The sequence below is a fragment of the Pongo pygmaeus genome, chromosome 6 (assembly GCF_028885625.2).
Source record: "Pongo pygmaeus isolate AG05252 chromosome 6, NHGRI_mPonPyg2-v2.0_pri, whole genome shotgun sequence".
NCBI classification, from domain to species: Eukaryota; Metazoa; Chordata; class Mammalia; order Primates; family Hominidae; genus Pongo; species Pongo pygmaeus.
In genome coordinates, this window is record NC_072379.2 from 101,710,314 (window position 1) to 101,732,396 (window position 22,083).

Sequence of the window (22,083 nt, forward strand, 5' to 3'; positions counted from 1 at the left end):
CCCGTCTCTTTCAGGTACACCAATCAGATGTAGATTTGGTCTTTACCCATAGTCCCATATTTCTTGGAGGCTTTGTTCATTTCTTTTTATTCTTTTTTCTCTAAACTTCTCTTCTCACTTCATTTCATTCATTTGATCTTCCATCACTGACACACTTTCTTCCAGTTGATCAAATCGGCTACTGAGGCTTGTGCATTCGTCACGTAGTTCTCGTGCCATGGTTTTCAGCTCCATCAGGTCCTGTAAGGACTTCTCTGCATTGGTTATTCTAGTCAGCCATTTGTCTAATTTTTTTTCAAGGTTTTTAACTTCTTTGCTGTGGGTTTGAACTTCCTCCTTTGGCTTGGAGTAGTTTGATCATCTGAAGCCTTCTTCTCTCAGCTCGTTAAAGTCATTCTCCGTCCAGCTTTGTTCTGTTGCTGGTGAGGAGCTGTGTTCCTTTGAAGGAGGAGAGGCGCTCTGATTTTTAGAGTTTCCAGTTTTTCTGCTCTGTTTTTCCCCATCTTTGTGGTTTTATCTACCTTTGGTCTTTGATGATGGTGACATACAGATGGGGTTTTGGTGTGGATGTCCTTTCTGTTTGTTAGTTTTCCTTCTAACAGTCAGGACTCTCAGCTGCAGGTCTGATGGAGTTTGCTGGACGTCCACTCCAGACCCTGTTTGCCTGGGTATCAGCAGAGGAGGCTGCAGAACAGCGGATATTGGTGAACAGCAAATGTTGCTGCCTGATCGTTCCTTTGGAAGTTTTGTCTGAGAGGAGTACCTGGCCGTGTGAGGTGTCAGTCTGCCCCTACTGGGGGGTGCCTCCCAGTTAGGCTACTCGGGGGTCAGGGACCCATTTGAGGAGGCAGTCTGTCTGTTCTCAGATCTCCAGCTGCATGCTGGGAGAACGACTACTCTCTTCAAAGCTGTCAGACAGGGACATTTAAGTCTACAGAGGTTTCTGCTGCCTTTTGTTTGGCTATGCCCTGCCCCCAGAGGTGAAGTCTACAGAGGAAGGCAGGCCTTCTTGAGCTGCGGTGGGCTCCACCCAGTTCAAGCTTCCTGGCTGCTTTGTTTACCTACTCAAGCCTGGGCAATGGCGGGTGCCCCTCCCCCTGCCTCGCTGCTGCCTTGCAGTTTGATCTCAGACTGCTGTGCTAGCAATGAGTGAGGCTCCGTGGGTGTAGGACCCTCCGTGCCAGGCGTGGGATATAATCTCCTGGTATGCTCTTTGCTAAGACCATTGGAAAAGCGCAGTATTTGGGTGAGAGTGACCCAATTTTCCAGGTGCCGTCTGTCAGGGAATTCCCCGACCTCATGCACTTCCCGGGTGAGGTGATGCCTTGCCCTGCTTCAGCTCACACTCAGTTCACTGCACCCACTGACCGACACTCCCCAGTGAGATGAACCTGGTACCTCAGTTGGAAATGCAGAAATCACCCGTCTTCTGTGTTGCTCACACTGGGAGCCGTAGACTGGAGCTGTTCCTATTCAGCCATCTTGGCTCCACCGCCCCCCAACCCCCAAAGTAGTTTTTTCTAATTCTGTGAAGAAAGTCAGTGGTAGCTTGATGGGGATAGCATTGAATCTATAAATTACTTTGAGCAGTATGGCCATTTTCTATTGTTTGGAATAGTTTCAGAAGGAATGGTACCAGCTCCTCTTTGTACCTCTAGTCGAATTCGGCTGTGACTCCCTCTGGTCCTGGACTGTTTTTGGTTGGTAGTCTATTAATTACTGCCTCAATTTCAGAAACTGTTATTGGTCCATTCAGAGATTCAACTTCTTCCTGGTAGTCTTGGGAGGGTGTATGCATCCAGGAATTTATCAGTTTTTCCTAGATTTTCTAATTTTTTTGCATAGAGGTGTTTATAGTATTCTCTGATGGTAGTTTGTATTTTTGTGGGATTGATGGTTATATCCCCTTTATCCCTTTTTATTGCATCTGTTTGATTCTTCTCTCTTTTCTTTATTAGTCTGGCTAGCAGTGTATTTATTTTGTTGATCTTTTCAAAAAACCAGCTCCTGGATTCATTGATTTTTTTTTTTGAAGGGTTTTTCGTGTCTCTGTCTCCTTCAGTTCAGCTCTGAGCTTAGTTACTTCTTGCCTTCTTCTAGCTTTTCAATTTGTTTGCTCTTGCTTCTCTAGTTCTTTTAATTGTGATGTTAGGGGGTCGATTTTAGATCTTTCCTCCTTTCTCTTGTGAGCATTTAGTGCTATAAATTTCCCTCTACACACTGCTTAAATATGTCCCAGAGATTCTGGTATGTTGTGTCTTTGTTCTCACTGGTTTCAAAGAACTTATTTATTTGTGCCTTTATTTTGTTATTTAGCCAGTAGTCATTCAGGAGCAGGTTGTTCAGTTTCCATGTAGTTGTGCTATTTTGAGTGAGTTTCTTAATCCTGAGTTCTAATTTGAGTACACTGTGGTCTGAGAGAAAGTTTGTAATGATTTCTGTTTTTTCATATTTGTTGAGGAGTGTTTTACTTCCACTTATGTGGTCAATTTTAGAATATGTGTGATGTGGTGCTGAGAAGAATGTATATTCTATTGATTTGAAGTGGAGAGTTCTGTAGATGTCTATTAGGTCTGCTTGGTCCAGAGTTGAGTTCAAGTCCTGGCTATCCTTGTTAATTTTCTGTCTCATTGATATGTCTAATATTGACAGTGGAGTGTTAAAGTCTCCCATTATTATTGTGTGGGACTCTAAGTCTCTTTCTAGGTCTCTAAGAACTTGCTTTATGAATCTCACTGCTCCTGTATTGGGTGCATATATATTTAGGATAGTTAGCTCTTCTTGTTGAATTGATCCCTTTACCATTATATAATGGCCTTCTTTGTCTCTTTTGATCTTTGTTGGTTTAAAGTCTGTTTTTATCAGAGACTAGGATTGCAACCCCTGCTTTTTTTTTGCTTTCCATTTGCTTGGAAGATCTTCCTCCATCCCTTTATTTTGAGGCTGTGTGTGTCTTTGCATGTGAGATGGGTCTCCTGAATACAGCACACTGATGGGTCTTGACTCTATCCGATTTGCCTGTGTCTTATAATTGGGGCATTTAGCCCATTTACATTTAAGGTTAATATTGTTATGTGTGAATTTGCTCCTGTCATTATGATGCTAGCTGGTTGTTTTGCCTGTTTGTTTATGCAGTTTCTTCATAGCGTCAATGGTCTTTACAATTTGGCATGTTTTTGCAGTGACTGGTACTGGTTGTTCCTTTCCATGTTTAGTGCTTGCTTCAGGAGCTCTTGTAAGGCAGGCCTTGTGATGACAAAATACCTCAGCCTTTGCTTGTCTGTAAAGGATTTTATTTCTCCTTCACTTTTGAAGCTTAGTTTGGCTGGATATAAAATTCTGGTTGAAAAATTCTTTTCTTTAAGAATGTTGAATATTGGCCCCCACTCTCTTCTGGCTTGTATGGTTTCTGCCAAGAGATCTGCTATTAGTCTGATGGGCTTCCCTTTGTGGGTAACCCAACCTTTCTCTCTGGTTGCCCTTAACATTTTTTTCCTTCATTTCAACCTTGGTGAATCTGATGATTATGTGTCTTGGAGTTATACTTCTCGAGGAATATTTGTGGTGGTCTGTGTATTTCCTGAATTTGAATGTTGGCCTGCCTTGCTAAGTTGGGGAAGTTCTCCTGGATATCATCCTGAAGAGTGTTTTCTAACTTTGTTTCATTCTCCCCGTCACTTTTAGGTACACCATTCAAACATAGATTTGTTTTTTTCACTTAGTCCCACATTTCTTGGAGGCTTTGTTCGTTTCTTTTCACTCTTTTTTCTCTAATCTTGTCTTCTCGCTTTATTTCATTAATTTGAACTTCAGTCACTGATATCCTTTCTTCCGCTTGATTGATTTGGCTACTGAAGCTTGTGTATGCTTCATGACATTCTTGTGCTGTGTTTTTTCAGCTCCATCAGGTTATTTATTTTCTTCTCTACCCTGGTTATTCTAGTTAGCTGTTCCTCTGACCTTTTCTCAGGGTTTTTAGCTTTCTTGTGACAGGTTAGAACATGCTCCTTTAGCTTGGAGAAGTTTGTTATTAGCCACCTTCTGAAACTTACTTCTGTCAACTTGTCAAACTCATTCTCCGTCCAGTTTTGTTCCCTTGCTGGTTAGGAGTTGTAATCCCTTGGAGGAGAAGAAGTGTTCTAGTTTTTAGAATTTTCAGTCTTGAGGCTCTGGTTTCTCCCCATCTTTGGTCTTTGATGTTGGTTACCTACGGATGGGGTTTTGGTGTGGATGTCCTTTTTGTTGATGTTGATGCTATTCCTTTCTGTTTGTTAGTTTTCCTTCTAACAGTCAGGCTCCTCAGCTGCAGGTCTGTTGGAGTTTGCTGGAGGTCCTCCCCAGACTGTGTTTGCCTGGGTATCACCAGTGGAGGCTACAGAGCAGCAAATACTGCTGCCTGTTCCTTCCTCCAGAAGCTTTGTCCCAGAGGGGCACCCATCACATGCCAGCCAGAGTTCTCCTGTATGAGGTGTCTGTCGGCCACTACTGGGAGGTGACTCCCAGTTAGGCTACATGGGGGTCGACCCACTTGAGGAGGCAGTCTGTCTATTATCAGTGCTCAAGTGCAGTGCTGGGAGATCCACTGCTCTCTTTAGATCTGTCAGGCAGGGTTGTTTAAGTTTGCTGAAGCTGTGCTGGCAGCTGCACCTTTCCCCAGGTACTCTGTCCCAGGGAGATGAAGGTTTTATCTATAAGTCCCTGACTGGGGCTACTGCCTTTTGTTCAGATATGCCCTGCCCACAGAGGTAGAATCTAGAGAGGCAGTTGGCCTTGCTCAGCTGTGGTGGGCTTCTCCCAGTTCGAGCTTCCTGGCAGCTTTGTTTACACTGTGGGCATAAAACCGCCTACTGAAGCTCCAGCAGTGGCAGACATCCTTCTCCCTGCCAAGCTCCAGCATCCCAGTTCGATCTCAGACTGCTGCGCTAGCAGTGAGAATTTCAAACCAAAGGATCTTAGCTTGCTGGGTTCTGTGGGTGTGGGACCCGCTGAGCCAGGCACCTGAGAGAATCTTGTGGTCTGCTGGTTGCGAAGACCGTGGGAAAAGTGCAGTATTTGGGCAGGAGTGTAGCATTCTTCCCTCTCTCACAGCTTCCCTTGGGTAGGAAAGGGAAATCCCCAACCCCTTGCACCTCCTGGGTGAGGTGATGCCCCGCCCTGCTTCTGCTCTTCCTCCGTGGGCTGCACCCACTGTCTAACCAGTCTCAATGTGATGAACCAGGTACCTCAGTTGGAAATGCAGAAATCACCCGTCCTCTGCGTCCATCTTGCTGGGAGCTGTAGACTGCAGCTGTTCCTATTCGGCCATTTTGAAGTCCCCTCAGTTTTGGCTTTCGTTGCCATTGCTTTGGTGTTTTAGTCATGAAGTCTTTGCCCATGCCAATGTCTTGAATGATATTGCCCAGGTTTTCTTCTAGGGTTTTTATGGTTTTAGGTTTTACATTTAAGTCTTTAATCCATCTTGAGTTAGTTTTTGTGTAAGGTGTAACGAAGGGATCCAGTTTCAGTTTTCTGCATTGGTCTAGCCAGTTTTCTCAACACTATTTAATAGGGAATCCTTTCCCCATTGCTTCTTTTTATCAGGTTTGTCAAAGATCAGATGGTTGTAGATGTGTGGTGTTGTTTCTGAGGCCTCTGTTCTGTTCCATTGGTCTATATATCTGTTTTGGTACCAGTACCATGCTGTTTTGGTTACTGTAGCCTTCTGTAGTTTGAGGTCAGGTAGCATGATGCCTCCAGCTTTGTTTCTTTTGGCTTAGGATTGTCTTGGCTATGTGGGCTCTTTTTTGGTTCCATATGAAATTTAAAGTAGTTTTTCCAATTCTGTGAAGAAAGTCAATGGTAGCTTGATGGGGATAGCATTGAATCTGTAAATGACTTTGGGCAGTATGGCCATTTTCATGATATTGATTCTTCCTAACCATGAGCATGGAATGTTTTTCCATTTGTTTGTGTCCTCTCTGATTTCATTGAGCAGTGGTTTGTAGTTCTCCTTGAAGAGGTCCTTCCTATCCCTTGTAAGTTGTATTCTTAGGTATTTTATTCTCTTTGCAGCAATTTTGAATGGGAGTTTGCTCATAATTTGGCTAATATTGGTGTATAAGAATGCTTGTGATTTTTGCACATTGATTTTGTATCCTGAGACTTGGCTGAAGTTACTTATCAGCTTAAGGAGATTTTGGGCTGAGACGATGGGGTTTTCTAAATAGACAATCATGTCATCTGCAAACAGAGACAATTTGACTTCCTCTTTTTCTTATTGAATACCCTTTATTTCTTTCTCTTGCCTGATTGCCCTGGCCAGAACTTCCAATACTGTGCTGAATAGGAGTCGTGAGAAAGGGCATCCTTGTCTTGTGCTGGTTTTCAAAGGGAATGCTTCCAGCTTTTGCCCATTCAGTATGATATTGGCTGTGGGTTTGTCATAAATAGCTCTTATTATTTTGAGATACATTCCATCAATACCTAGTTTATTGAGAGTTTTTAGCATGAAGAGCTGTTGAATTTTATTGAAGGCCTTTTCTGCATTTATTGAGATAATCATGTTGTTTTTTGTCATTTGTTCTGTTTATGTGATGGATTACATTTATTGATTTGTGTATGTTGAACCAGCCTTGCATCCCAGGGATGAAGCTGACTTGATCGTGGTGGGTAAACTTTTTGATATGTTGCTGGATTTGATCTGCCAGTATTTTATTGAGGATTTTTGCATCAATGTTCATCAGGGATATTGGCCTGCAATTTTCTTTTTTTATTGTGTCTCTGCCAGGTTTTGGTATCAGGATGATGCTGGCCTCATAAAATGAGTTAGGGAGGAGTCCCTCTTTTTCTGTTGTTTGGAATAGTTTCAGTAGGAATAGTACCAGCTCCTCTTTGTACCCCTGGTAGAATTCAGCTGTGAATGCATCTGGTCCTGGACTTTTTTTGGTTGGTAGGCTATTCATTACTGCCTCAATTTCAGAACTCGTTATTGGTCTATTCAGGGATTTGACTTCTTCCTGGTTTAGTCTTGGGAGGGTGTATGTGTCCAGGAATTTATCCATTTCTGTTAGATTTTCTAGTTTATTTGCATAGAGGTGTTTATAGTATTCTCTGATGGTAGTTTGTATTTCTTTGGGAATCAGTGATGATATCCCCTTTATCATTTCTTATTGTGTCGATTTGATTCTTCTCTCTTTTCTTCTTTATTAGTCTGGCTAGCAGTCTACCTATTTTGTCGATCTTTTCAAAAAACCAATTCCTGGATTCATTAATTTTTTTGAAGGGTTTTTCATGTCTATCTCCTTCAGTTCTGCTCTGATCTTAGTTATTTCTTGTCTTCTGCTAGCCTTTGAATTTGTTTGCTCTTGCTTCTCTAGTTCTTTTAATTGTGATGTTAGGGTGCCAATATTGCATCTTTCCTGCTTTCTCTTGTAGGCATTTAGTGCTATAAGTTTCCCTCTACACACTGCTTTAGCTGTGTCCCAGAGATTCTGGTACATTGTGTCTTTGTTCTCATTGGTTTCAAATAACTTATTTGTTTGTGCCTTAATTTCGTTATTTAGCCAGTAGCTATTCAGGAGCAGGTTTTTCAGTTTCCATGTAGTTGTGCAGTTTTGAGTGAGTTTCTTAATGCTGAGTTCTAATTTGATGGCACTGTGATCTGACAGACTGTTATGATTTCCTTTCTTTTGCATTTGCTGAGGAGTGTTTTACTTCCAATTATGTGGTCAATTTTAGAATATGTGTATATGTGGTGCTGAGAAGAATGTATATTCTGTTGATTTGGGGTGGAGAGTTCTGTAGATGTCTATTAGGTCTGCTTGGTCCAGAGCTGAATTCAAGTCTTGGTTATCCTTGTTAATTTTCTGTCTCATTGATATGTCTAATATTGACAGTGGGGTGTTAAAGTCTCCCACTATCATTGTGGGGAGTCTAAGTCTCTTCATAGGTCTCTAAGAACTTGCTTTATGAATCTTGGTGCTTGTGTATTGGGTGCATATATATTTAGGATACCTAGCTCTTCTTGTTGCATTGATCTCTTTACCATTATGTAATGGCCTTTTTTGTCTCTTTTGATGTTTGTTGATTTAAAGTCTGTTTTATCAGAGACTATGATTGCAACCCCTGCTTCTTTTTTTGCTTTCCATTTCCTTGGTAAATATTCCTCCGTCCCTTTATTTTGAGCCTATTGTGTCTTTGCTGGTGAGATGGGTCTTCTGAATACAGCACACCAATGGGTCTTGACTCTTTATCCAATTTGCTAGTCTGTGTCTTTTAATTGGAGCATTTAGCCCATTTACATTTAAGGTTAATATTGTTATGTGTGAATTTGCTCCTGTCATTATGATGCTAGCTGGTTGTTTTGTCCATTAGTTTATGCAGTATCTTTATGGTGTCGATAGTCTTTACAATTTGATATGTTTTTGCAGTTGCTGGTACCGGTTTTTCCTTTCCTTGTTTAATGCTTTGTTCAGGAGCTCTTGTAAGGCAGGCCTGGTAGTGGTAAACTCTCTCAACATTTGCTTGTCTGTAAAGGATTTTATTTCTCCTTCACTTATGAAGCTTAGTTTGGCGGACATGAAATTCTGGGTTGAAAATTCTTTAAGAATGTTGAAAATTGGGCCCCACTCTCTTCTGGCTTGTAGGGATTCTGAAAACAGATCCACTGTTAGTCTGATGGGTTTCCCTTTGTGGGTAACCCCACCTCTCTCTGGTTGCCTTTAACATTTTTTCCTTCATTTCAACCTTGCTGAATCTGACGATTATATATCTTGGGGTTGCTCTTCTTGAGGAGTGTCTTTGTGGTGTGCTCCGTATTTCCTGAATTTGAATGTTGGCCTGTCTTGCTATGGTGGGGAAGTTCTCCTGGATAATATCCTGTTGAGTGTTTTCCAACTTGATTCTTTTCTCCCCCTCACTTTCAGGTACACCAATCAAATGTAGGTTTGGTCTTTTCACATAGTCGCATATTTTTTTGGAGGCTTTGTTCATTCCTTTTCATTCTTTTTTCTCTAATCTTGTCTTCATGCTTTATTTCATTAAGTTGATCTTCAATCTCTGGCATCCTTTCTTCCGCTTGATCGTTTTGGTTATTGATACTTGTGTATGCTTCACGAAGTTATCGTTCTGCATTTTTCAGCTCCATCAGGTCATTTATGTTCTTCTCTAAACTGGTTTTTCTAGTTAGCAATCCCTCTAAACTTTTTCAAGGTTCTTAGCTTCCTTGCAATAGGTTATAACGTGTTTAGCTCGGGAGGAGTTTGTTATTACCCACCTTCTGAAGCCTACTTCTGTGAATTGGTCAAACTCATTCTCCATCCAGTTTTGTTCCCTTGCTGGTGAGGAGCTGTGATCCTTCAGAAGAGAAGAGGCGTTCTGGCTTTTGGAATTTTCAGGCTTTTTGGGCTGTTTTTTCCTCATCTCTGTGGATTTGCCTATCTTTGGTCTTTGATGTTGGTGACCTTCAGATGGGGTCTATGAGTGGACATCTTTTTTGTTGATGCTGATGCTATTCCTTTCTGTTTGTTAGTTTTCCTTCTAACAGGCCCCTCAGTTGCAGGTCTGTTGGAGTTTGCTGGAGGTACACTCCAGACCATGTTTGCCTAGGTATCACCAGCAGAGGCTTCAGAACAGCAAAGATTGCTGCCTGTTCCTTCCTCTGGAAGCTTCATCCTAGAGGGCCACCCGCCAGATGCCAGCTGGAGCTCTCCTGTATGAGGTGTCTGTTGACCCTTGCTGGGAAGTGTCTCCCAGTCAGGAGGCACAGGGATCAGGAACCCACTTGAGGAGGCAGTCTGTCCCTTAGCAGAGCTCGAGTGCTGTGCTGAGAGATTCACTGCTTTCTTCAGAGCTGGCAAGCAGGGATGTTGAAGTCCTCTGAAGGTGTGCCCACAGCTGCGCCTTCCCCCAGGTGCTCTGTCCCAGGGAGATGGCGGTTTTATCTATAAGTTCCTGACTGGGGCTGCTGCCTTTTTTTTCAGAGGTCCCCTGCCCAGAGAGGGAGGAATCCAGAGAGGCATTCTGGCTACAGCGGCTTTGCTGAGCTGTGGTGGGCTCTGCCCAGTTCAAAGTTCCCGTTGGCTTCGTTTACACTGTGAGGGGAAAACCATCTACTGAAGCCTCAGTAATGGTGGATGCTCCTCCCCGCACCAAGCTCGAGGGTCCCAGTTTGACCTCAGACTGTTGTGCTGGCAGCGAGAATTTCAGGCCAGTGAAGCTTAGCTTGCTGGGCTCCACTGGGGTGGGATCCGCTGAGCTAGACCACTTGTCTCCCTGGCTTCAGCTCCGTTTCCAGGGGAGTGAACGATTCTCTCTCACTGGTGTTCCTGGTGCCACTGGGGTATGAGAAAAAACTCCTGCAGCTAGCTTGCTGTCTGCTCAAATGGCCGCCCAGTTTCGTGCTTGAAACCCAGGGCCCTGGTGGTGTAGGCATCTGAGGGAATCTCTTAGTCTGTGGGTTAAGAAGACCGTGGGAAAAGTGTAGTATCTGGGCCAGAGTGCACCATTCCTCACAACACAGTCCCTCACGGGTTCCCTTGGCTAGGGGCAGGAGTTCCCTGACCCCTTGTCCTTCCAGGGTGAGGCAATGCCCCATCCTGCTTCGGCTCACCCTCCGTGGGCTACACTCACTATCTAACCAGTCCCAATGAGATGAGCTGGGTACCTCAGTTGGAAATGCAGAAATCACCCACCTTTTGCGTTGATATTGCTGAGAGATACAGACCGGAGCTCCTCCTATTTGGCCATCTTGTCAGCCACTTCCTTCCTTTTCTTTTTTTGAGACATAAGTCTCTCTCTGTCACCCAGATTGGAGTGCGTGGCACTCTTATGGCTCACTGCAGCCTTTAATTCCTGGGCTCAAGCGATCCTCCCTCCTAAGCCTCGTAAAGTGCTAGGATTACAGGTGTGAGCCACTGCGCCCAGCCTCCCCTTCTTTCTTACACAAAAGTGGCATTCTTCATATATTCTTCTACACTTAGCTCTTTCCACTTAACAGTATCTATGGAAATCACTCCACGTTATGTCACAGAGATCTTCCTCCTTTTTTTTTAAATAGCTACACAGTAGTACATTGCATATATGTAGCACAGTGTGTTGAAATACTCTCCTATGTTTGGATAGTTATGTAGCTTACAATATTTTGTGGTTACAAATAATGCTACAATTAATAACTTTGTGCATGTACATTTTCATATTTTTGGAGGTGTAGCTTTAGGATAAATTCCTAGAAGTGGGATCAAGTGTTTGGTGGGTCAAAAGGTAAATGCATATGTAGTTTTCTTAGCTATTGCTATAATCCTCTCCTCAGGGCTTATGTCATTTTGCATTCCTACCAGCAAGGTATGAGAAGGCCAATGTTTCACAGCCTCTTCAAGCTTATATTGTCAAGCTTTTGAATTTTGCCAATTTGATGGGTTAGAAGTTGTATCTCAGTGGGGCTTACTTTACACTTCTATTATAATGAGTGATGTTGCACACCTTTCATATGTCGAAGGGCCATTTTTTGTATGATTTTCCTGAATTATCTATTCATATCTTTTGCTCATTTTTCTACATAATTTTTGGTCTATTTTTACCTTCAATTTAAAAGATCTTTGTATATTAGGAATATTTGCCTTTTATCTATGATATGTGTTACAAATATACTCTCAATTTCTCATTTGTATTTTGTCTTGAAAGCATTGTTTTTGCTTAGAGAAAGAACTGCTTATTTTTTAAGGGACACACATATATTTTTACTTAATTCTTCTTATAGTTTCATGAGTGGCTATCATTCCTCTGGTATTACAGACAGACAGGCTAATATTAACTGACTAGCCGAAGAATGTAAAGCTAATAAATAGCATAATATAAAATTTTGTAAATACTTATGGGTTCATTTATTATTTTAATAACTGTTAATTTTTCAAACAACATGTGGCAGGCATTGAGACTGCACTAGTAAGTTGCTCACATGGAATTTACAGACTAACAGTGGAGGAGAGGCCAGAGTTTGGTTAGATAATCACACTGATAACACTAACTACCAACTTGGATAAATGCTCTAAAGGCAAAAAAAATCCAGAAGTATGAGCATATTTAAATGGAAAAACTCAATCCAAATCAGGAAGTGGTGGGGGGTGGGGTGTCAAACATTAGGAGTCAATTAGATGAAGGGGTGGAGGTAGGGTGAGGAGCTAGCACCTGCAAACACCCTGTAAGTGCAAGTGGCATGGCACATTGGAAAGACAGAAACAAGCCTGAAGAAGGCCCAGGTGGATGGAGCACAAAGGGTAGATTGGCATAAGATACAGCTGGAGAGGAAGGCAGGGCCAGTTCTCTGCTCACTGCAAACTCTGCCTTCCAGGTTCAAGTGATTCTCCTGCCTCAGTCTTCCGAGTAGCTGGGATTACAGGCACCTGCCATCATGCCTGGCTAATTTTTGTATTTTTAGTAGAGACGGGGTTTCACCATATTGGCCAGGCTGGTCTCAAACTCCTGACCTCAGGTGATTTGCCTACCCCAGCCTCCCAAAGTGCTGAGATTTCAGGCATAACCCATTGTGCCGGGTCAATGTGAACTCTTTGAAGAGGTTGAACAGGAGATGACATGATTGTATTTGCATTTTGAAAAGATCCACCACATCAGTGCTTGCAAAATGGATCGGAAAGGACCAGAATGGATGCAGCAGGGGACCAAATGCTGGCTACTGTAGTAATTATTATCAACAAGTAGACTGAGAAAATACAAAGAGAACAGTAGGCGGAAAACCAGAAGAAGGAAAGGGCAAGGCCATTACTACATGTTATGAGAATTAGAAAGTGGTGCCGCCTCCAGGGAGGCCAAATTTTAAAAAGGTTTGTGTTTATCCTGCTTGAAGTTTGCTGAGCTTTTTAGATCTGTAGATTTATAGATCCTTTCAAATTCAGAAACTTCTAGTTATTAGTTCTTCAAATAAATAATAGGGAGTTCATCGGGTGTGTAAAATTACCTATTTTATATGTATATTGGATGACATCTTTGGTTCTTTGGTTTCTTTTTCTTTTTTCTTTTTGAGACAGGGTCTCACTCTGTCACCCAAGCTGGAGTGCAGTGGCGCAATCTTGGCTCACTGCAACCTCCGCTTCCCGGGTTCAAGCGATTCTCATGCCTCAGCCTTCCGAGTAGCTGGGACTACAGGCACCCGTCACCATGCTGGGGTAATTTTTTTTTTTTTCAGTACAGACAGGGTTTCACCATGTTGGCCAGGCTGCTCTCAAACTCCTGACCTCAAGTGATTAGCCAACCTCGGCCTACCAGACATCTTTGGTTACTGGTCCATCTTTTCTTGATGAAGTATGGCAGTTCCAGATAGTATTTATGAAATTTGTCAATTTTTCAATATTTATAAATTTGTAACATGTTGTGATATCTTTTCTTATTTTAAATATGCACTTTTGTACCTAATTTTGTATTTCTCATATTGAGGTTTTTTTTTTTCCTTACAGAGATTCTACCAAATTGTGTAAGTTAGCCCATCAAAACCTGGATCTGCCCCAATCCCAAGCAGCATGGGAGGTAATAATGACTTGGGGTGAGAGTGTCACCCAAGGAATAGGTGTAACTAACACATTATCTCTGGCTTAGGCAGCTCCTCAATATCTCTTTCAGCTGAGAATCAGGTCTATTTTTTTGGTTTTAGAAGCTCGCCTACCAGGCCAGCATGAGCAGGGCAGGGCAGATGTGCCATCGAAGGTATTTAAACTATCAAATGCTGAGCGTTTGTGTGCACTGAGTTTGAAACAGATCTAGTGGACTAACCTGTAGGTCAAAGTCTTACAGGAAGGTGGGCCCTGGAACTTGTCACCGGATTAGCAACTCAGTGTCTGATCCATCCAAATGGAAGACTTCAGTTGCCATGGCAATTGACAAAGCTATTTTGCTAAAATAACTACCTCAATTACCTAAATACCCTCCTCAGTTACCTAAATACCCAAAGTCTCTCCATTAAAAACTCATTCTTTTGGATCTGGAAACAGTTCTGGAAGTTTAACACTACTTACTAAAATGTAAATCCCTCAGGGACAAGTTACAGTTATATTATTTATGTAATCATTAATTATACTAACAATTTTTTGTGAGATATGTAAATGCCTACCACTGTAAGTAAATGCCTACCTTTTCTCTCTCCATTATGAGAGTTGGTTAATCTGTAGGACTGGGGATGAAAGCTGGTTTTCGTGATGTGGGAATTTGAACAGATTTCTGGTTGCATGAAGGTATGTATTAGTCCATTTTTATGCTGCCGATAAAGACATACCAAGACTGGGCAATTTACAAAAGAAAGTGATTTATTGGACTTACAGTTCCATGTGGCTGGGGAGGCCTCACAATCACGGTGGAAGGTGAAAGGCACGTCTCACATGGCGGCAGACAAGAGAAGAGAGCTTGTGCAGGGAAAATCCGCTTTTACATCAAATCTCAAGAGACAAATTTACTGTCACAAGAATAGCATGGGAAAGACCCGCCCCCATGATTCAATTGCCTCCCAGGTCCTCCCACAACACGTGGGAATTGTGGGAGTTACAATTCAAGATGAGATTTGGGTGTGGGCACAGCCAAACCGTATCAGGGTGTGTCTTAGGTAGAGAGGCCAAAAGACAGCTTTCCTTCTCTGGTGTTTTATCAAGCTCAACACATAGAAGGTGCTAGAAAGTAAGTATTTGTTACAGTTAGGAAATTTAGAGGCAGAGCAAAGAACCAACTTGAAATTGCTTAAAGTATCAATATGAAAGAAATTGTGTTAGAATTAATAGTGATTGAGTTTCTTCTTTAGCCTTTAAGGGAGCTGTTTAGTTTCTGTTAAGGTGATTGTAGAGGTGTTAAAAATGTCTGACTTGTCTCATTGTGTCTGCTTTCTATGGTTAGTAACATTAAGGGGGTATTGTAATAACTTCGATATAAGTTCGTTTACTGTTTCTAGGTTTATGAGGCAATATTTCTTACACACATTTCTGTGCCTTTTTATTATTCACTTACATATCTCCATATATTATTCTACCAGTACTCTCTCCATGAAAAGTTATATTTTCCAGACATTATCTTCTCCTTCTTAGCTGCACTGGCATGAATTCTGGGACAGGGGATCCAGGTGCTGGGATATGGTAATAGGGCCACTGGAGAGTGGCAGACACTCCCATTGTCATTGCATGGTCTCCCATGTCTATAAAGGCAGCATCGGTTTACAGCCATGTTGGATTATTAAAAACAAAACAAAAAAACCAACTGTAACCATTTATTTATAATAAACACCCAAAGGACTACATGGAAGAAACAGTAATCATGACAAACCCTCTCACTTCTGAAATGGAATTCTTTTAATAACAGCTGATTTTTTTTCCTGAACAATACATACATGCATAGTTACTTTTTGTCTTTATTATTATATTTTGTAGGTGAGGAGTTTGTAGTTACTGTGGATAAGTATGAATCCTTAGCAAAATTCTTGTCAATTTAAAAATATTCCTTAGCTGTTATCTCAGGACTACCTATAAATTCTAGTCTCCCACCTTCTCTTCTTCACTCACTCCAGCCATTCTCCACACCTTGGCCAGAGTGATCTGATCAAAAGTCGTCTGTTTAAAACCCTCCAATAACTTCCAGTGAATGCCTCCTGATTAAAGCTGAATTTTGTTAGTATGAGAAATTACTGCCCATCTCTCACTCCTGCAACACCAGCCCCTCCCCACCTTTTCAGGCTGCTTCTTGTAAGCCCCTCAAATCCAATGCTCTGTGTCTCCCCTGAGAAGCCAAGCTAGTTCCTGACTTTGCGATTTTGCACATACTTTTATTTTTAGAATATATCTTCCCACTAAGTCAGCTTGATACATTCTCCTTATTTTTTGCTATATTTAGATCTTCACATGAGAATAGAGAATAATACAATAAACAATTTTGTAGGCACACAATTCATTTAAACCTTAACATTATTCTATTTTATTCTGACTTTTTAAAAAAGGAATAAAACATTTTAATAGAGCTGAGATCTTCTGCATACACTTCTCTGATCTTATTCCCCTAACTGAGGTAACCACTATCATGAATTTTTAAAACTTTTTTTTTTCTTAAGGGAGAGTCTCACTCTCATCACCCAGGCTGGAATGCAGTGGCACAAGATCGGCTCACTGCAGCCTCGCTTCCCAGGCTCAGGTGATTCTCCCACCTCAGCCTCCTGAGTAGCTGGGACTACAGGTGCATGCTGCCACCATGCCTAGCTAATTTTTTGTAGTTTTAGTAAAGACAAGGTTTTGCTATGTTGCCCAGGTTGGTCTCAAATTCTTGGGCTCAAGCTATCCTCCTGCCTCAGCCTCCTAAAAAGTGCTGGGATATAGATGTGAGCCACCATGCCTGGTTTGTCATTTTAATTATTAATAACTTGTCCTATTACCTTGGCTCACACTTAATATAAATTAATGTTTAAGAAGAGTTTTAAAAAACATTTGTTCATTGCTAGTATATAGAAATACAATGATCTTTTCAACTAGCAATAATTGTGCTTTGGATAAATCCCACTGGCTATGATACTGCCATTGCACAAAGTTGTAATTGATATTTTAAAACTTTTTTTATTGTTTTTGATTGACAAATCATAATTGTACACATTTATGGGGTACAATATTTTGATATATGTGTACAATGTGGCAGGATTAAATCAAACTAATTAACATATCCTTCACCTCACTTGCCTATCATTTTTCATAGTAAGACATCGGGAACTTACTAATGTTTTGAAATATACAATAAATTATTATTGACTATAGTCACTGCTGTGCAACAGATCTCAAAACTTATTCTTCTTGTCTATTTGAAATTTTGTATCCTTTGATCAACAACTCTCCATTCCCTCCCTCCCCACCCCCATCCCCAGCCCCAGCCTCTGGTAACCATTGCTCTACTTTTGACTTGTAGGAGTTCAGCTTAATTAGATTTCACATGTAAGTGAGATCATGCAATGTTTGTCTTTCTATGCCTGGCTTATTTCACTTAGCATAATTTTCTCCAGATTCATCCAAAAGCTGTCACAAATGGCAGGATTCCCTTTGTTTTTAAGGCTAAATAGTATTCAATTGTGTATATATACCACATTTACTTTTTTTGGGGGCAGAGGCTAGCTCTGTCACTCAGGCTGGAGTGTAGTGGTGCCATCTTGGTTCACCGCAACCTCCACCTCCTGGAATTAAGTGATTCTTGTGCCTCAGCCTCATAAGTAGCTGGGATCACAGGCACACACCACCATGCCCAGCTAATTTTTGTCGTTTTAGTAGAGACGAGGTTTCGCTGTGTTGGTCAGGCTGGTCTCGAACTCCTGGCCTCAAGTGATCTGCCCGCCTAGGCCTCCCAAAGTACTGGGATTACAGGCATGAGCCACTGCACCTAGACTCACATTTTCTTTATCCATTTATCCATTGATGGACATCTGGGTTGATTCCATATTTTGGCTATTGTGTGAATAGTGCTACAGTGAACATGGGAGTGCAGATATCCCTTTGACATACTGATTTTAGTTCCTTTCGATATATACCCAGAAGTGGTATTCTTGGTCATATGATAGTTCTATTTTTAGTTTTTTGAGGAACATTTATACCATTTTTCATAATGGTTATACTAATTTGCATTCCCCTCAACAATGAAGAACAATTGATCTTTGTATATTGATTCTGTATCCTGTAATCCTACAAAACCCAATTATTAGTTCTAGTAGCTTTTCATAGATTCCATGGGCTTTTCTATGCACATAATCATGTTGTTTCCCAATAAAGACAGTTTGACGTGTTACTTTTGAATCTGGATGCCTTTTATTTCTTTTTCTAACCTTATTGCTCTGGCTAGAATTTTTAGGACAAGGTTGAGCAGAAGTGGTAAAAGGAAATATCTTGTTTTGTTCCTGAATTTAGGGAGAAAGCATCCAGTTTTTCATCACTAAGTATGATATCACTTGCAAATTTTTTATTTTTTACTTTTCTTTGAGACAGGATCTTGCTCTGTCACCCAGGCTGGAGTGCAGTGGTGTGATCACAGCTTACTGCAGCCTCAACCAGGGCTCGGTTGAGGCCAGATCCTCCCACCTCAGCCTCCTGAGTACCTGGGACCACAGTGCATGCCACCACACTCAGCTAATTTTAAGGTTTTTTTTTGGTAGAGACAGGGTCTCACTATGTTGCCCAGTCTGGATGTTTATATGTGCCTATTAGACCCAAAATACATGTCTATGGCAGCACCTTCTTCTTAGTATTGTATGTATTAGTTGGTATTTCTGAGTTTCTGTCTAGACTACACACTGAGAAACAGAACCATGCTTCATTCATGGTAGTTTCCCAAATAATGTACATTAGTATGGTAGATGTTTAATAGATGCTTATCAAAAGAATATTTAGTGCTTAATGAGGTATTTACCCAGTTATCCATTTATTTATGTGATTATTAGTAAATACCTTCCTCCTCCACTAACTGTGACTTTCCTTAGTGCAGAGAGAGATTGTGTCTCCTTTTGTTCACTATTCCATCTTTAGTGCCCTTGCCCGTGCTTGGCACATGGTATCCCTTAATAGATATTTGATGGAGGGCTGCATACACAAAATGACTCAAGTGGGCCATGGTAGGAAGAATCCTCTGAAGTCAGTTATTTCTTTGACATTTAAGTGTCTTAAAAGGTGCTGTTCTCCAGTGGGTGTATTTGTTCTTTAAAATATTAATTCATTCATTGTAGGAGTATTTAGGTTCAGCATTAGAGGGGTCAAAAGTATTGAGAAAGTTTGCCATTGCTGAAACCTCTAGTTTTAACGTTTTTTTCTTATTTTTTTCCTCCTCTTGAAAGTTAAAAAAAAAAAAAATCAATGATATTAACACACTTTTTATTTTGTAGATGTTAAAATCAAGAAGGGAAAATGTTTCAATCACCATTTTATCCTCAACACTTAGCACAGTGCCTGGACCATAGCAAACACTCAATAAATATTTACTCAATGAACACGAGTGCTTATGATGAGACAAGCGTTAGCAGCTAACAAAATTCTCAGGAGTGAAGTCATTATCTATTGACTTTTCTTAGTGTAATTACAGAGTAATTAGCAGAAAAATGGCTAAATTGAAAGTGTGGCTTCATAATTGCTATTGTCAATGATGAAACAAAAAACTGGTGCAAATATTTGACATCATAACTTCCAAACTGACCAGGCTTGCAAATCTTACATAAAATTTAATTAAAAATGAATGACGACCAATGAACTTCAATGGCTTTTGGACATAATTTTTATTTAAGCATGGGCTTTTAGCTTGGTTCACCCTAGAGTGCAACCTTTCAGTTACACAAATAGCGTTCAGAGCTACAGGGCCATTATAATGTTGCTGGTGTTGTACAACTTCATCAGAAGGTATGAATATGACCCGCAGATAAAACAATCCACGAAGAAAACACAATGAAAAAACAACCACTGTTTTACAAATCACTCTGTTATCACAGACACAAAATGGCAGTTACTGTTAGTAAATCAGCCTCAGAACACTTAAGAAAATCTTTAGACAAGGAAATGGGAACTTATTTGTGGGAGATAGGGTCTTCATCCACAATTTAAAGTAGAAAATATTTCAAGGTCAAGCATTTTTCTTATCCACAAAACAACGCTAAACCAACATACATTTTTAAGGAGTATATTAAAGGAGATACAATATCTTTACAACTATCTTCTTGAATAGGTATTTCAATTAATTTTCTGCAGAATATAAGTAGCCCCAAATTCAGCAGCAAAATATTACAACATAACAAGTAAATACAGTTTCAATGTGTTATATTGTAGAAGAGAATACATAAAGGACAAACAATGATAATTTAATCATATAAAACATGAGACATAGCTGAAATACAGTCCACTTAAATAGCTTTGTGACCAAGAATGTTAAATACTGTGCTCAATGCCATTTTAAACATAAAATCTCTTAAATTTTTTGTTCTTAAACTTCATTTTTTCTGTTAAGCTGTTTCTTATTGTCAATACTGCCACTGTAACCGATATTACAACAGATCACAACTTTCATGGACACATCAACATGAAGACATTTACTTATGAGCAAATAAGTCACTTGTCATTAGTTCACAGTGTGGGAAAGTGGTGTACACTCGGTCTTGAGAAGGGCTTTCAGGTAAATCACCAAGTCCTTCACAGATATTTCCTGATATCAGATGTAGTGCGAGATTTAAAAGAATGGAGAGCAACACATCACATGTTGGAAGAAAAAAAATAAACTTTTTGATTCTTCATGGGTATCGCCTAAGTGACCTTCGTCTTCTGTTGTAGAAGTGCCTGAGCCCATGTTGTCGTGAAAAATTCATCATGTAATTTTGTTTGCGAGTGCTGTTAAAATCAAACAGGATAGAGGCAGGGAGGGAAAGGAAAAAGAGCATGTAAGTCCCATCATTGAACGTGCAATCTAGTCTAGGTCCTAAGTTAGTCTGATATTTATTTGAAAATTTTCAGGGTTAATAGGTCATGTTCACATTACCACCCAGGGTCAGAGGAACTAAAGGCTGGGACCTATACTCACTGCCTTTGGCCTTGAAGAAATCCCTGTCTTTTCATGAGTGAGCTCTGAACCAGAAAATATGTGAAATTCTCTTGATTCATAGCAAAAGCAAATTAAATTTTAATTTTATTCTTGAATGCGTCCTGAAAATATTTACTTGGGTACCTTTCATTTGAGAAGTGTGCTCGATACCCATTGCCTTATTTAAATATATCTTTAACAAGTAGGAAAAATAATTTGGTTCCTTTAGCAAACATTCTCATTTAAAGCTTAGAAACTAAAAACAAAGAAACAGACTGTTAGCTGGATCAGCTTGACATTCCTAGTTCATGCAGTCCCATGAGACAAAATAAGGAGGTCAGTTTTTCTCAGAATGTTGGATTCTCTTGTCTTCCCCAAACCATAAGCATCTGGGTTATATTTTATAAACATGGCCTTAGGAAAGAGACACTCCACTGAAAAGAGGTCATAAAATACTAAGAAAGTGTAACCAAATGTATAATTGTAAATATGTATGTATGGATTCCCCCACATATGTACATACACACATTTATACATATATGCTGTGTGTGAAGCTGATAAAAATACTGAAGATGGATTTCAGGATCCTGTAGGAAACTGTACAATACTAGTAGTGATAGCTGTTAATGTTTTGGCATGGTCCTTTAAAAAGGATCGTGAGCTATAACATCACTGAAAGGATCATATTCTCACGCTCTGACCTGAGTGACAACATATCCATATGTGGCATTAACATGTGGTTTATGAGAGTGAGCCTATCAGTATTTTTCAAATTCACTGAGTTTCCTCATGGTCCCAAAGCCTTTTCTCCCTAATTCCATGAAGATATAAAATGCACATGTCATGTGATGTGATTCCAACATAAAGATCAATATGACATGAACTTGAGTTAGGGTAAGAGAGGGGGAAAGGGTAATTTTGTTCTGAGCAGTATAATCTTCATTATCAATCATCAATATGCTAGTAAGGTGTAAAATGATGTTTTACCTAGTATAATAGGCATTATACTTAGGCATATTATACTAGCACCTGTAAAATGTAAACTTTAAAACAAGATAATTTCATAGGTTCATCATTAGAAAATGTATAATAAAATATCTCAAAGGAAAAGACATGAATTTCATCAGATATGTATAATCAAAAAGAAATAGCATCTGTGCTAAAATACTGATACAAAGACATCAAATTGATACATATTTTATAAAATAAAAAAGATACTAATAACATCCCCTGCTAGATTTCAATAATATCAAAATGCTAGAAACAATAAAATGGAAACAAAGAATATATCCTGAAGACATTGTAGAGAAAAAGATTTCAAAAAAATCAGGTTTTGTCTTTAGGCAGATTTACTATCCTCCCCCTCCTATCCCCTCCATGTAACAATATTACATGTATCAACTAAGTTGATCAGTTTCAGTGTCATAGTTGAATGACACAAATTTATCCATTTATTAGCTGCTATAAGTACTAACTGCTGCCTATGTAAAATTGAGTTACAAAAAACCTCCCAAAGAATTAATGTATTGAACTAATCAAGTGTCAAGA

At 40.2% G+C, this 22,083-nt stretch overlaps 1 protein-coding gene and 1 pseudogene across 1 annotated transcript in view; both read right to left on the bottom strand.

Moving 5' to 3' along the window:
- Window positions 1–16,410: 16,410 nt before the first annotated feature.
- LOC129041900 (U4 spliceosomal RNA) lies at window positions 16,411–16,538 on the bottom strand (annotated as a pseudogene).
- Window positions 16,539–19,227: 2,689 nt separating this feature from the next.
- RELN (reelin) overlaps window positions 19,228–22,083 on the bottom strand; it is a 529,179-nt gene continuing 526,323 nt past the window's right edge. The window contains exon 64 of the mRNA XM_054494994.1: window positions 19,228–20,345. Within this exon, the coding sequence (XP_054350969.1) occupies window positions 20,249–20,345 (97 nt within the window). The 3' untranslated portion in view covers window positions 19,228–20,248. The remainder of the gene's footprint in view (window positions 20,346–22,083) is intronic.